This window comes from Taeniopygia guttata, chromosome 6 (assembly GCF_048771995.1).
Source record: "Taeniopygia guttata chromosome 6, bTaeGut7.mat, whole genome shotgun sequence".
Classification (NCBI taxonomy): Eukaryota; Metazoa; Chordata; class Aves; order Passeriformes; family Estrildidae; genus Taeniopygia; species Taeniopygia guttata.
Genome location: NC_133031.1, coordinates 30,882,489 through 30,898,442, shown reverse-complemented (window position 1 = coordinate 30,898,442; position 15,954 = coordinate 30,882,489). Strand labels below are relative to the sequence as shown.

The 15,954-nt window shown below is 38.3% G+C and overlaps 1 protein-coding gene across 1 annotated transcript in view; it reads left to right on the top strand.

Annotated features, from left to right (window-relative positions):
* The first annotated feature begins 327 nt into the window (after positions 1-327).
* The window catches only part of RAB11FIP2 (RAB11 family interacting protein 2), a 32,112-nt gene continuing 16,485 nt past the window's right edge, over positions 328-15,954 (top strand). Inside the window, exons 1-3 of the mRNA XM_002187535.7 lie at positions 328-842; positions 11,696-12,138; positions 12,833-13,292. Coding sequence (XP_002187571.5) covers positions 490-842; positions 11,696-12,138; positions 12,833-13,292 — 1,256 coding nt within the window. The 5' untranslated portion in view covers positions 328-489. The remainder of the gene's footprint in view (positions 843-11,695; positions 12,139-12,832; positions 13,293-15,954) is intronic.

Below are 15,954 nucleotides of genomic sequence, written 5' to 3'. Positions count from 1 at the left end.
AGAGCGGCGAGAGGCTGAGGCGGCCGCGGCAGGGACGGGCGGGCGGGCTGACGGAGGCAGGGAGGGCAGCGAGCCGGCAGCGAGCCCCCCGGCGGCAGCGAGCCGGGACGGGCAGGGGGAGGCCGCCGCCGGCCTGCGCGGCCCCGCGGCGGAGCGGCCCTGCCCGGGGGATGCCCCGGGGGCGGCGCGGGGCCGGGCCGGCGGCAGCGGCGGCGGCGGCGGCGGCGGGCAGGGCCGCGCCGGGCGCGGGAGGGCGGCGGGGCCGCGGCTGCCCCGGGACCTGCGGGCCCCGGCCATGGAGCCGCGGCTGGGGCTGCCGGGCAAGGGGGGGACCCGCGGGCTGGTGAGGGCCACCCGCGGCCGGCAGCGCTAGGGGAAGGACCAGCCGAGCCCCTGACAGGTGTCTCCGCCGTAAGTGCCCTTACGCAGTCCCTCGAGGGCTGACAGACTTTGCGTTTGTTATTGCTGCTGCTGCTGCGGTCTTCAAAGATGATGTTGGCGGAGCAAGCCCAGAAGTGGTTCCCAACTCACGTGCAAGTTACGGTCCTTCAAGCCAAAGGTCTGAAGCCAAAAGGTAAAAATGGCAGCAACGATGCCTACACCATCATCCAGCTGGGCAAGGAGAAGTACTCCACCTCGGTGGCTGAGAAGACGCTGGATCCCGTCTGGAAAGAAGAGGCCTCCTTTGAGCTCCCTGGGCTACTCATGCAGGAGAATCCAGAAAAATACATCCTGTACCTGATTGTCATGCACAGGTCGCTGGTGGGGCTGGACAGGTTTTTGGGACAGGTAGCCATAAGTCTGAATGATATATTTGAAGACAAGCAAAGGCGGAAGACAGAGTAAGTGATGGTTGGTTTTTTAAATTATAATTTGTATTCTTTGGAGAGTTGCACTTGGGGAGGGTGGGAAATGGTACCCTTACTATCAATGTATGTACTTTGAAATGAAATTAGTACATTCCTGTCATTGATTTTGTGTTCAAATCTCGTAACCTATACAGTTATGTCATTGTGGCCTGACCTCTTCCAGAGAAGTTTACTGTAATCAAAGTGCTTATTCTGCACAGGGAAGAATTGTCAATAACATTAACTTTTCTGACAAACTCTTGTGTGTCACATGAACTCATTGCAGTCTGTTTATCTAAGCATTTTTCTTTGTTCTACACAGGACCATACCCCCATTCATCTCCTAACTCAGTTTGAACCATGCGTGAAATTCAGATGCCCTGAAACCTGGTGTGGTTCTCTTTAAAACTGTTTTCCTTCAGTCGTTTCAACCACGTGTCTTTAAATATTTTATATTTATGTTTTAGTGGTCAATGAACTGTGACTTAATGAAGGCTTACCACAAGAGCACAGTGCTTTGCTGGTCCTGATTAATCTTAGGCCATGATCCCACAGGCTGCACTTTATTGGAGGCCACTGCTGAGAATACTGAAGAGAGAATTCAGCTCTTGTCGTAGCTTCCATCACTTGACATGAGCTTCCATCACATGACATAAGCTTTTGTCAAATAAAATAGTGTTTGCCAGGAAGTTCAGGCACTGGAATGCAAAAAAAGGATTTTTATTTTAAAGGCATAATAGCCGTTTATTAAGTTGAACTGTACTTATATAATTCTCTAAGTTTTTCAACTAAATGAGTAAAGTTGTTATAATTCCTAGACAAGACATGGTTGCCCAAAGATGTTTGGTACCAGCGTAATTTATCCTCCGTGTGTGTAACTCAGACTGTAGGTATGAGAGTACTGCAGGCATGCCTTCGACTCCATGCTTTGGGTTTGGTGTAGATATGCTTGTCCCACAGAAGTTGAATCAGAACAGCATGGAGAGCTCCAAGTGAGCTCTGGGTTGGCAGTGACATATGAACACTGGCAGATCTGTCTGCAGCGGTTAAAAAGTTCCTGCTCCAGGTGCCTTTCCTCCTCTAGTGTCTCTTCAGAAGAATACAAAGGCTCCTGTGCCTAAATCTCAGCTGTTAAAATTAAAGTCTGGTATCCATAGTGATGGTGGGTCTGTGGTGAGGTGCTGGACTTTGCATCCAAGCCACTAAAAGACGGGTATTGCTTGTCTGTCTCTGACTGTGCCAGGGTTGGACCTCCAGCAGCATTGGCAGCTGGAGATGGAAATCCATATGGTTAACACCAGGCAGGGCTTCTTGGTCAGAAAACTGTTCTGCAGAAACCACCTCAAAGCGTGGTCCACATAAATGCATGGCTGAGGTTGAAGAGAACCAAAGACAAGTCCAAGCTCTCTTTGCCTTGGTGTTTGTTTTTGTAAACTGAACTTTTTGCAAAACCATAGGATAGGAAAGAAGAAGTCTGTGTGGAATCTCTTGTGGGTATGCTTCCTGGAGTATTATGCTTTTTAATTTCTTACCTTTTTAGGGACAAACCAGTTATCTTGATGCAATACATGGTAATGCCTGTAGCCTTAGGGTCTTAATTTCTGTTAACACTTGCTTCAAGAAGTTTCACTGCTCTTTAGAAATAGATCTTAAAAATTCTTGATTCATTAGCTGTAATTATCTTGCAAGTCAGTAGTCAACTGCCTTAGTTGCAACACCTAGCAACAAGGTGAAAAACAAGGTGAATGAATGAGGGCGGAATGCTACTAAAAGTAAAGACTAAATCTAGATAGAAATATGTGTTCAGAAGCTGGAGTAAAATATGTAAATTATTCCATTATTAATGTGAGTAACAAAACTTCTGTTCCCTTGAAGAAGAAGCATAGGCCCCTGCACCAGGTTTAAGCAAAAGTAGTTCTGGAGTCAGTCTTGCAAAATTATTCCAGAAATTTTTAAGTGGGGTAAGTAACACAGTCCTTGTGATAGTTAAACAAACATTCAGATCTGCGGTATTTTTATAGGAAGTTATGCTTAGCAGGGCTCCATAGGTGTTCTTTATTTTCTCATTTCTTTCTCTGAAGTGTGAGAGAGGAACTCCTGCTATGTAGCTGTGGCGCAGTTCCTCCCAGAGCACCGCTAAAATCACTTCGGCTCCCTGGGAACGCCGCGCGCTGCCTGCGAGCTCTGCTGCATGAGATGGGGGCCTATGGGGAAAGTTTTACAAACAGCCTAAGTCCTTTCTTCAGAAGTTACTTGAGCATTTAAGATTGCAAATCTTATTAAAAGTTGATGGGTGTTAGGCTTCTAGGGCCGAGCAGCCATACTTGTAAAAGTCTTATGTAAGTGTAAAAGTGCGGCTGGGCGGCAAGTGGGATTTTTGGCAGCGCGTTCTTGCTTAATACTGATTTAAATTCTTACGAGGAAGGAGCCGCTGAAAGTCCAGTTTTCCCCTTGGTGTCTTTAGGTGCTTAGAAACCTCAAAAATGTTCTTTCTAAAACTCACTTTCAAAAAAAAAGTAACTCTGAGTTCTTCAGTTTAGATGGTTTTGAGACGTTTTTGTGGCTATGTGCCCTCGTGCCATGCGGGTGTGTCGTGGCTGTCTCCTTTAAGCATTTGTTGGAGATGTGGATGCAATATTTGTTCGTGTGTGTGGGACGAGGGCAAACTTTCAAGAATAGATTTACGAATGCAATCTCAAACAAAATGCTCTTTCTTCCCTCCCTCTTTATTAAATCCTTTTTGATAGAAAATATTCCTATTCCTGTGTTGGCAGTAAACTAAGGGTAATATATTTGGACCTGAAGACCTTCTAACTGTGAGTGTGGTGTGGGAACTGAGACACCCAGCACCTTTCAAAACCAAGTCCAATGTCTTTGTTACCAAAGCATTCTGATGGTTGAAAGCTATATTCATTGTTTCAGAAACACTAATCTGTTTTATTAAGCAATGTTTTTACTTTCAAATATGTTCAACAGGCTTGTGCTGTTATTAAATCCAGAGTTATTTTCTTATGTTGATGTAACCTTAACATTTCTTGCTTTGTTTGGGGATGAATGAGATCCAGTTATTTGATGAAGTGTCTATTGGTAATATTTCTACTTTTTAATATATTTAATAGCTTCCTCTTTCCAACACAGCTGTACATATGGTGCTGTAAGAGACAGACTCAAGAGTCACCAGGGTATTGCAAAAAAGATATTTAATATTCTGCACAATGCTGAACCCTGTCAGCAATTCCCTAGTGCTTTTTTAGTAAGGAGGTATGATAAGTGAAGGCTACCAGCTGATTCTGAATCCCTAGGAAGACCATGGGGTGTGTGACATTTGGCTTTTTACATACTTTTTTAATTTAATGTTTTATAATTTGGAAGAAATAAATTTCAAAAATCATTTCAGACTCGGGAACATTATGTTAGGGAATTTTTTTTTTCCTGTGGAGCTTTTTTTGTTGCTTGTCACATCTTAAGACAAATACTCCCTGCAGTAAAGTTTTCAGGCAGAGGCCTCATGATGGGATTTGTCTTGTGTTCTAAGCAACTTGCTCTGGCTCAAGACTTAATGAAACAATGTAGGCTCTTTACTATAACTTAATAGGGAAAATTTTGTACACGGCATCATACGATGTCCTTTTCCTTTCTGAAACTGATGATTTTTCAAATTCTTAAAAGTAAAAATTGCTGGAACAGTTAGAGCCAGATGCGGGTCAGATGGTCCCTCACTAGATCTCTTCCAGAGACCTCATCCAAGCATCTGCAGCAACTCAGTTCATTTTCTTTCTTTCCTAGTGCCGAAATGCCCATCGTACTGTGAAAGTTTGTTAATTTGTGACTCTGAAATCTCTGCTGTAGTTGGAAATGGACAGGGACTTCTTACTTCTGCTCTTTTTCCAGAGCTGAAAACTAGGCTCCAGATGCTGGAAGATTTTACTGAGGTTTTTTAACACTTCAAAAAGCTTTGGAAAAACTGCTTTAATGGAAGTGTATTTAGTGTAAGTTTTCAAATGTTACATTTCTGACATGGCTTTTATTTTTGCAATAACATCGCGTGGGTTTTTTAATTCATGCTAAGAAGTACATGGCAATTGTTTCCGTCTGCTCTTGCAAAGCAAATATACCTCTTCTACTCTTCCATTTGAAATGTAAATTATGATCAATGAACGTATTGTTTTAAAGCATATATGCTTTTTTGTAATAATTTCAATTCAGTTATAATTCACGGTTGCCTTAATGCTGCTCATAATCTGATTGATAGCATCAAAACAAATTTTTACATTACCATGAAATAAAAAAAATACTAACTTTCTGACATGTCTTAATTTACTGAAGCATTTTTGAGTTGTTTTTTACAATTACTCTTAACTTTCCCAGTGTTATTTATTTTCTCTGCTTTTGCTTCATCCTTGTTACTCTCTAATTCCACTCTGGTTATTGTCCAGTTCTTCATGAGCTTTCCTGGACATCTTATTTTATTTTATGTTCGGCTGATTTAAGATGTAACACTTGTTTGGAATGCTATAAATTTGAGAAGGCAGGTGATGTAGAGTTATTATTTCTTATGGAAGTGGCGAAGGAGGCATCTTTTATTTGTGATTTAGTTCCTCTTCTCCCTGGGGTCTATAATACCTCAACATCACTACCCTCCACACACACACACAAATTGCAGCAGTTGTTAAAGAAATGTTTGCTTGAGCATAATACAGTGAAGGAATCTTAACCTTTTTTAAAGATACTTCTCAACTTCTATTGATCATAAAAAAACCAGTCAAAACCTGCTTCTCAGCAAGCAAAGAAAAAGAACTCATGGTTGACCATGATCAACCCTGTGTGGTAGGCACTGACTTTAGTGCTGCTGAGCTTCCTGGAAGATATGCAAATGGTGTGACTGTTTCCAAATTAATGTGAATTCTTTCTTTGCAGCCTCTGTCTTGGATATAAACTCCCTCTTCAACTGCCTCTGCTCTGTCCTCTGTCTCATCTGTAGCAGTATAACGAGAGGGAGGCTTCAAATACATCTGGAATTATGAACAAGCAAACAACTAGAAAATAGATAATATATGGGCTCAGTGCTTGTTAATGAGTGGGAATTATTTTAATAATATTTTTACAAAACATAACACACTATTATTTAGTAATTTTTAGTCTTAAATTTAATTTAAACAAGAAAAATGAGAGATGAGCTTCAATAATAGTGAAAGTGGTAGGGTGTAGCAGAAAATGTCTTTATTGTGGCTAAAGCAAGAGAAAAATCTTGTTCCATTCAAGTCAGAAGTGGGAAAAGTTGTAACATAGACATTTGTTAAAGGCACAGAAATAAAGAGTAGCCTGGAGATTCCGTACAGGTTGTCCTGTTGTACCACTCATTAAATGGGGAAAAAAAAAGGAATTTGAGTAGTGAGGAACAAAAGAGAAAGATGGTTATGGGAGAAAATGAAGTTTTGCCCAGCTGTAGCTTTATGGACTTAAAGTTATGTTTTCACATTATTTAGTGATAGTCTCAGCATTTACATTTTTACAACAAATCTATGCACATCCTCTCAATAAGTAATAACTCCGAGCCATGTGTATTGAAATGCTTCTCCATTTTCTGTGCACACGTATTCAACTCAACTGGCCTTAATTCTCATACCTTCAGTTAGTTTGTTTCTAACACAGAAGTATTCACACATAGTCTTTAGCCAAAATAATAAGTAAACTAAGACTACTTTAATGACTGTGATTCCAGTTGATGTTAGCAAACCCCATAGTGAGGGTGTTGTGATAGCTGTCAGTTCCCATATGTTTTGTGGTGTTACAGTGTCACTCTGTAGTATTTATTTTAAACTGCTTTCAATATCTCATTTCAGTTGGCTTCCAGAAAGTAAGAGTATTCATCTTTGTGAGTGTCATCACTTATTTTAATAAATAATTTATTTTCTTCTTAATTTCCCTTCATACACGATGTAGTCTGTGCTCAACCCCTTGCCTCTTAATTTTCCTACTTGCTGACTTTTGGGGCAGCCTCTCAGTATGGTATCAGAATGATTTATCACAAAACATACTTCTGCATTTTTCAAAGTGCATACGCTGCTAAATGAAAATGTCAGACAGTTCTGGGCTTTGCATGTTGTTTTTTATCAATTAGCTGTGGGCATTTATGTTAGTAGGCTTTTGGGAAGCAAGTTTCTTCAATGTATCTAGCTTAACAGTAGTCATCAGCTTTGTCTCTGACAGCTGATGGATATGTTCTATCATTGAGATTCTGATGGTCTTTTATGGGGGTAAGTTTGGAAGAATCTGCCTGTATAGAAAATTCTCATTAAATGTGTAGCAGATCACGGTGCTGATTTTTGCCTGTAAAATCAAGGTCAGAAGCCTTGGCAGATGCTGTGATGATTTTGTGGCTTTTTGCAAAATTTCTTCAGTAATTTGTGAATTGAAATAAAAGATTTTGCAGAATTCATTGGGTTTTTCAGCAAAGCAAAACTAGATCAGCTCAACAGATAATTAATGGTAGAATGAAGGCAGAGTGGTGTATCTGAGAAGCAGAAAGATGGGAAAATTCCTTCAATACTTTCCATCTTTGGCACTGTCCAGGAGACAGAGTTGGGAGATCATCTGTCATGCACAGGATGAATGTGCTGGCTGGAACACTTAATTCCTGTTGAAATTGGTAGATAAGTTACCCAGTGTTTTTGGAGGTTGTCAAAATATATAATTAAAATGTAATTGGAACTAGGTAGTGCTTTTTCTTACCCATGCTGTCAGCCCATCTAGTTCCCTGTTACATGGTGAGCAGAACTGGCTGAGTGATGCTTCTTCAAAAGAGAGAGAGATAAGACTTGGAACTGTCAGAGTCTGAGGCAGATTTGGAGGACAAATAGAATCAGAAAAGGGGAGGAAAAAAACAGCTGAAAGTCTGTAGAGCACTAGCTATTTAAATGAAATAGGCCAGGGGTTTTTTAATTTGCTCATTTATAGTAGCTTATTGCAGTTTTCTCCTTCACCTTCCTGTCTGTCTTCCCCAAAGTGAGGGTTCATTACTGGTAAGACTGTTCAAGTTAGGAGAGCCTGCTTTTTGCACCCCTAGTTGTAGGTGTGGCCAAAATAAACTAATCTTGTCATGGGTAGAAAGTAGCCATGCTCTTCACATAGGAGTTCAGCTTTTCAGGGCTTCCTGGCCAGCAGGATTTTTCCTATTTAGCCTTGCACAATGAGCTTCTCTTTGCACATTCAAGAAAATTGTCAGCATGCAGAGGGGCAGTTTATAAAATACTTAAAAGTAAAAATTAACAGAAACCTCTCTGCAAGACAGGCAAAACCCATTAGCACACTGAAAAAACAGATGAGAGAAAGAAGCAAGGGTTGTTCTGATGGAAGCCATCGGGAAAAAGTTGAAATTGGAGGGTGTATGGAGGACATTGCCCTACAGAACATTTGAAGGTGAGAGCAAGAAGAATGAATGTGATTCCAAAGGCAATAGGCCTTCCTTTGAAGTTGGGAAAATTTGCCAGACTTTGTACAAGGTCTGTTTAAATAAAGACTGTCTGCAAGACTGGATGTAATATTTGGTTATTAAGTAAAAGGGCATCTGCTCTCATAAAAGCCACCCTGTTTTGTTCATGTATGTTATTGGCTATTTTCCTACTTTGTACAGGCTTTCTATAGAATAAGCTCATGGCAGTCTGACAAATGGAGCATTTATTGTGGCTAAAAGTACTGTAAACAAAACCAAAATAGCAAGTTTTATTGGCTTTTATAATACATTTCAATTTTTTAAATTGGCAGTACTATAGTGGAATTTAGTGTTTTAGGACCCAAATGTTGTTATCTGAAAACAGCGGACTTCATTTCCCGATTCTTTTTTCTCTCCTATATAGAGCTGTTTTTTCTATTTGCTGCTCACGCCCATGTGTTGTCGAAACAGATTCTAATAAGAAACATTTATAGTCTTAGTTCCTCATTCACGTGCAGCTCCACATAAATGCATTGCCTGCATTTGTTCTCATCTGTTTAAAAAAGTAATTAGTTGCCTTTGAATTTTGAAGAAAATCATGATTTGAGTCTGCTTCTCATATTGTCTCGTTATGAACTGAAGCATATGGAACCTTCATTATAAGTAAAACAAGATAAACTCTCCAAGGTAACAAAGAAACCTCCTTGAAATGCCTATGAAAATTAAATATCTGTCTTTCATACAAAGATTTGATCCAGCCATCATTATTCAAATAGGAATTCCATTGAAGACCCGAGGAATTTTGCTGGAGTAAAAGAGTTTATGATTAAATTCTGCTGGAGTCAGTAGCAGTGTTGAACCTGGTTCCATTAGGACCTTCTGTTGTCTTCCTAGGGAGAGTAGAGTTTCTTTGTTTTCCCACATGAACTTATTTTTAATGTCAAGATCTTTAAGACAGACTTTGAAAAGAAATGTAGAAGCTATGAAGGCAAGGTATTAGCTGTGGGCTTCTCTTTAAGAAGAGGTAAAAGTCAAAGTAGTTCATGGCATTTGCCCTTAGCAGGTGAATGCTGGTAATGACAGAGCATTGTTGATGGGTGATAAGAATGCCAATAAATTGTTGAAAAAATTTTTTAAATAAAATAAGTTCTTCCCCATAGCAAAAGCTTAAGAATTTATGTCTTATATTTGTTCTAAAACAAGTTAAGTGTCATGGATAAATTTAAGGTTTTGATCATTCGGAAGGAGAAACAGAAAATTCACTATTTTTATCAGAGTATTAATATTTGAACCCTTCGAGGAGAAGAAAAAAGGGAATGTTGTGTTACAGTGTGGGCTTAGCTATTAAATTTGAATGTCACAAAGTGAAGTCCTTTCTGCCTCCTGCATTTCTTAAACCACTCACAAGCCTTATTTGTGCTGCTGTGTATGTTTAGTGTGTGGCTGAGGAGCCATGGGACCAGGATGGTTTTTCTTTGGGGTTTTTTATCTGCCCAGGAGCTGTCTGAGCCAGGCTTGCTCATTATGGCTGGGTACTGTTTGTATTTTTTTTTAAGGAATATATGAACATATTTTCATTTAAAGAAGAGCTTTAATGAAAGTAGACTATCTTATCTTCCAGTTTTTGCAATATTATGTATGTAGCACAAAGGCAATTGACTTTTGGTTCTGTTTTCGTTTTCTGTAACAACTCTGTAGATGACTTAAAGTGTTTCTGGAATCAGCTAGCAAAGAATTGAAGCATTATTAACTAAAAGGAAAAACAATCCATCTTCTTCAGACACATATTCCAGGTTTTGTATTTCATTTCAAGTATATAAATGAAGCTACCTCATAACAGAAGAAAACCTATTTTCCTAAAGATTTAATTATCCTTCACCTGGTTTGAGCTTCTGGGTCTACTGGTCTGGATTTGTGTTGTTCATTGTGAGAACAGAGGAGGTCGGATATTTCTTAATTATTTTGTTTTAGTATGAAATATAAAATCTTGTGAACATCACAAAGCAACATCAAAAAAAAAGAGGCAGTATTATTTATCCTTTTATTAAGTGTTTGGTGTGTCACTTTTGGAAGTATTTTCTCAACTCAAAACATGTAACATCTGCCTGACAATTTGATTACACCTGTCACCTTTAAAATATATTTATGAAATTGGAAAATAAATTGAGGGCTATTTTTCTCCTTTCCTGACCTTTTTTTCCATATTTGGCAGGATTGAATAATGTATGTATAAGTGTATAATCCATTTTGTATCTGTGTTAATAGGCAATTTAATTTCTTAGTCTCTCCAGTTCAAAAGTTAATGGTGGTAAGGCACTGTTGGGGAGTCTGTGTGCATGGATTTCTCCTGACAATGGGTTTAGAGCACTTCTTTGGAGCTGGTGGATCTGAAATATGCCCCTGTGACCTTTTGAAATAGGGAGAGGCTCTTGGTGGTGGTTGTGGGAAAGGGATTGTGTGTTGGTCATTCATTTAGGTGAAGCTGTGGAGGGAAGATTGAGCCATAATTCTGCAGATGCTTCCATGGGACAGTAGATCACAATAGGGAATGAATAAGACACTTGGATAATGATAAAGCTTTTGCTGGACCTGGCAGAGAAGCACACTTGGCTTTTTGAAACGGATGATCACACTTTTGATCTCTTTTCAAGGAGTGGGGATTTATGTCATGGTTCCAAAGGAAATATTTCTGAAGTGAATCCTGCTGGTGACCTGCAAAAGAGAGGATGCTGTTGGATACACCTACGTGCTCAGTTGTGCCTGTGGAGTTACTGTCAGCATCCAGAGGGGAGGCAGTTGCAGAATTGAAATGGTAGCTAATTGTTCAGGGCTCTTAGATATTTCTCAGCAGCGTTGCTGTAGTTGTCATAAATCTTAACCAGTGCTTAGAAGGAAGGAAAGGGGGGAAAATGTTTGCTAGTGTGTAAACCTGAGCAAAATCCAAGGAGAAAAGGTTACTAGATCAAGTAGTTGCCACATAGAATACATTAATATACATCACTACTAAATAAAGGACACTTGAAAACCATATAAAGAAGAAAATGTATCTGTATTTATAATTAAATACATAAGCAGATGGAAGCCCTTAACTTTGTTGATGTTTGGTCAGCTTCCAGAGTTGATTTTGATTTTGATTTTGATTTTGATTTTGATTTTGATTTTGATTTTGATTTTGAAACAGGTGAACACTAAAGAGCTTCCTCTTGCTTAGTTATTTAGTTTTGAAACAAATATAAAACAAAGAAGTTGCCTTTGAAAAGAAATATAAGCAAAGTTTTTCAGTGCAGGAATGGTTAAATTTTCATATAGAATTTGGGTTTTCATACTTAAAATTGTTCTAACCAGATGCATTAACCAACTGTGTAATGATAGCCTTCAGAAAACACAAATTCATTTTCTCTCTTTCTCCTTTAAGGTGGTTTCCCCTAGAATCCAGACAAGGGAAGAGAACTAAGGACAGAGGAGAAATAAATGTCAATATTCAGTTTATGAGGAATAACATGACAGCAAGTATGTTTGATTTGTCAATGAAGGACAAAACCAAATCCCCGTTTGCTAAACTCAAAGACAAAATGAAGGGTCGGAAAAACGATGGGACGGTTTCAGATACATCCTCTGCAATCATCCCAAGCACTCACATCCCTGATGCAAATCTGGAGGTGTGTAGTGGAGAAGTGCAAATGAAATCCAAACCAAAAAAACCTTTCCTCTTGGGACCTCAGCGGCTGTCCTCAGCTCACTCCATGTCAGACCTGACAGGAGCACACGTCTCCTCAGAGAAGATGAAATCCAGTACTGTTGGCTACACCCATCTGTTCAGGCGTCAGCTGGAGTCCTTTGGTTCTGTTGATGAAGGGGGTAAGTAAAACTCATGACCATTACAATTACAGCTCACAGCTTTTAGACTATTCAGAATCTGTTACTTCATTTTTTGAAGCACTTACAAGGCCAAAATGTTAAGAAATATTGCTGGCCTATTTTTTATGCTTTCTTTAATTGCTGGTAACTCATAATTGCTGTTTCTGAGCATAAGGAATAACTTATATTGCTCATGATGTATGATAGTTTAGCATTTTCTCTTATTATGTCCTCATCTGAGAGTATGTTGCATTCCAGAGGGGACTCTAGGCAAAATGGCATCTTGTGAGAAATTAAAAAGTATAATTAAGTAGTCTAAAGCTATCACCAAATTTTAAACCTGATTTATACAAAGAACTGAAAATACTTTGAATTTAATTGCTCAAAGTTATTTTGCAGCAACATACTATTGTCTCTTTCTGGAATGACACCCAGTAATAGCTGTCTCCTCTGTAGAACTTCATTTTCATGCAGGAAACAAAAATTTCCCGTGGTGCCTATCCATAAATATTTCTGAAACATGAAAAAATGCCACAGCTGTTTGTTTTTTTTTAATAGCTTAGTTAATCACCAATGTTCTGAACTGAGGCTCAATTGCAAAGCTTCTAGATCTAAGCTAAAATGGGTTTTCTGCATGTCATAAACTGTGATATAGTGTCTCATTGATAATATACTAATGACAGATTGTTTGCAGGGAGTCTAAAATCTCCACACAGAAGGACATTAAGTGTTGATACTTCTAAAATGAGCCAACTTGACAGCACAGTTGATGAAACTGCACTTGAAGCACAAAATGACCCATTTAATGTGAGTGCTTCATTACCCCAAAAATTTGCTACACTGCCAAGACAGAAGAATCCATTTGAAGAAAGCCCAGCAACGTGGGATCAAAACATAAGTCTGTTTTCCAAACCTGTTGAGATCAGAAAAGAAATTAAAAAAGACAAAAAAGAGAAAGTTAGTCTTTTTGAAAGAGTGACTGGAAAAAAAGATAGCAAGAGGTCAGATAAACTTAGCAATGGGGGATCAGAGAGTTCTAGTGACTTGAAATCACCGAGTGCATTTGGGGAAGCTCATCAGGAGAGTTTTGATTATGATTCGACTAATCCGTTCATGGCAAACTTCAAGCCTACAAGCGTGTTGCCATCTTCAAGGTAGGTTTTTGCTGTATTTCAATCTGCTATCTTGTACATGTTATATAAATGAAAATGTGAAGTATTGAGGAACACAATCTTTGTGCTTTATACATGTTTATATCAGTGCTTTTATGTTTCTAACTATAGAAACAGCATATATTTTATATAATTTGATCATTTCCTACTTTTTTTTGAAGTGAGGTTTTTATTACTAATATGTACTGTGAAGGTTCTTGGGTGCTTGTGTTTGTGGAAGACCTTGTTTGTGCTCTCCCTGAAGTCTTCTGCTTTAACTGAACATTCATTGCTAATTTATTACATTGCCCTAAGTCAGGTTTTGAGAGGGAAAGGTTTCAAATGTAAGAGGAAGAGGAAACTGAATTAATTAAAAGAGAGGTGTAAATGGGAGTGGTGAAAAGAAATCCTATGGATGTCACTATCTGGAGGAAAACAAAAGGAGTATTTAGGTTCTATATGTTAGAGTACAAGAATTAAGGAACATTCTGTTTCTAAATGGGAGCACCCACATGAACTCTTATCTCACTTGAATTCATTTGGCTCACTGCAGCTTTGCTGGGTTCTGTGTATTGAAATTGTTGCACGAGGCAGTAGTTTATGTCTTGAGCAGAATGAATTAAGTTACAGGGCTGATTAGGAACTTTGATTTAAATAATCCATTTTAATCTTTGTTTGTCTATCAATGCTTTACTTGTTTTCCTTAAGAAAAATTGTAACCCACAGTTTGTTTCCTTCCTGGGTTTTGTATGCTAGTGAGAAAGATAATCTTGCCTGTCTGTCTCTCTTTATACATGTATAAATATATATATATATTTATGTACACTGCCACCCACATACACTGTTCACAATAGATAAATGTTTAAGAAGTTAATTAACTTTCATTCCTTTGAATTCTTTTTTTTTTTTTAATATAAAAATGCCAGAAATTAGCAGTCCTTGCTTTTTCAAGGTAATAATTCATTTCTATGTAATGACTTAAATTTAGTAGAAAATGCATTTGAAATGAAAATGCTTCAAACTGGAATCTAAAGGCTGTAAAGTCAATTACTGTTTTAAATGGAAAACATAGTTCTAAAAAATTCACCTTTTCCTGTGTATTAATTCCTTAATTAATGACACAAGTTGTTTCTTTAAAAAAAGGTTTTTATTACCTTGTTCTCTTAGAAGAGAACAAGGTGTGTTCCAGCTCAGTTTTCTCCATGGGTTAGAATGCATGCACTCCTGATTTAAACTTAGAATCATTTTCTTAACAAAACTAATCATGGATGTGAATTAGGGAAATAAACAGAAATGGAACTGCCTTAGAAAAGAATTTGTTGCTAGAAGCTCATCTGACCTCAACAAATTATCTTCTTAGTGCATTCTACAGACAACCTTAGAATATTTTTTATTTCATGAAGTATTTCTGTGGATTAGTATAAGGTTAGGTTGTAGCTTGGTTTGTCAGAAGTTAAACTTCCATTTTAGTAAGTTCCTTTAATGAGAAATAATTCAAATAACAGTTAAAATTGCATAGCATTTAATTTTTTTAAATGCAACACTGTATTCAGGCAGATGCTAGATCTAAGTGAATCTTCTGAAGTGCTTGAATGCAGCAGATCTTGATAAATATAAAACTTAATGGTAATCAGGATGGAATTTTTTAATTTGTTTTGTAATTAAAAGCTCATCACAGTGCCCATTCTGAAGGACTCTAGTAATTTGTTTCTGTCTTTGTATGAGAGTCCCTTTTGCTAGTTTTTGGCTTTTATGTAAACAAAGTTTTGATAAGACAAATAGATATTATTTTATTTTCAAAAAGCCAAAAATAGTAAACATTCTGACCTTTTTTGTGAAACAGCTATTATGGCATAATATCTAGCATGCAATAAGTTAAGATAGAAGCTCTTGATTTTTATATGTTCCATTATGATGTTCTGTGTGAACCTTTTAGACTTTGTTTACTTTCTTCCAAATGTATCTTGTAGAATTATTTTCTTTTGAAGTAGAAACTAATAAAAAATGTGCATATTTAATAAGTTTACAGTGTAAGTTTACCTTTTTATCTGTGGAGGATTTCTGGGATGGAATACATTTTTAATTTTTTGAACTAGTAATACTGAAGAAAGAATTTGTATGAATATGTGGGTACAAAATAAAAGAGGCTGGGTAACAAATTCAGTATGCAGAAAGCGTAGACAGAGAATTTAGTCTTTGGGTTTTTTCTTATTTACTCAACATGCTATTAAGCTCTTTTGGATGAATCTCATTTCTGCAAGTTAACCAGGCAGTATATTTTTATTAAGGTGTGTCCAAAATTAGTGTTCTGTTGTGGAGCAGGTGTTTGCTTTGCAGGCGGATCTCCCATTTAACCCCACTTAGCTCAGCCTTGGTTTGGGTGATGGAACACCCTGAGCTGGATTCCTGTCTGATGAAATCCCTCAGGAGGATGTATTCCAGGAGCACACTGTAACCATAAAACATCCAGTCTATGGGACCAGACTGGGCATAGAGAAAAATGAAAGGAAAAAAACCCCAACCCATAGAATCCTCTTTCCCAACCCTCAAAAAAAATCCACCAAACCCAGATCCTTCATGTTTGTGGTGTGACTGTCACGTTCTCAGCGCTGGTGAAGCCACATCTGTAACCTCAGTGGGAAGTTTTTCAGTGACTTGGTGCACT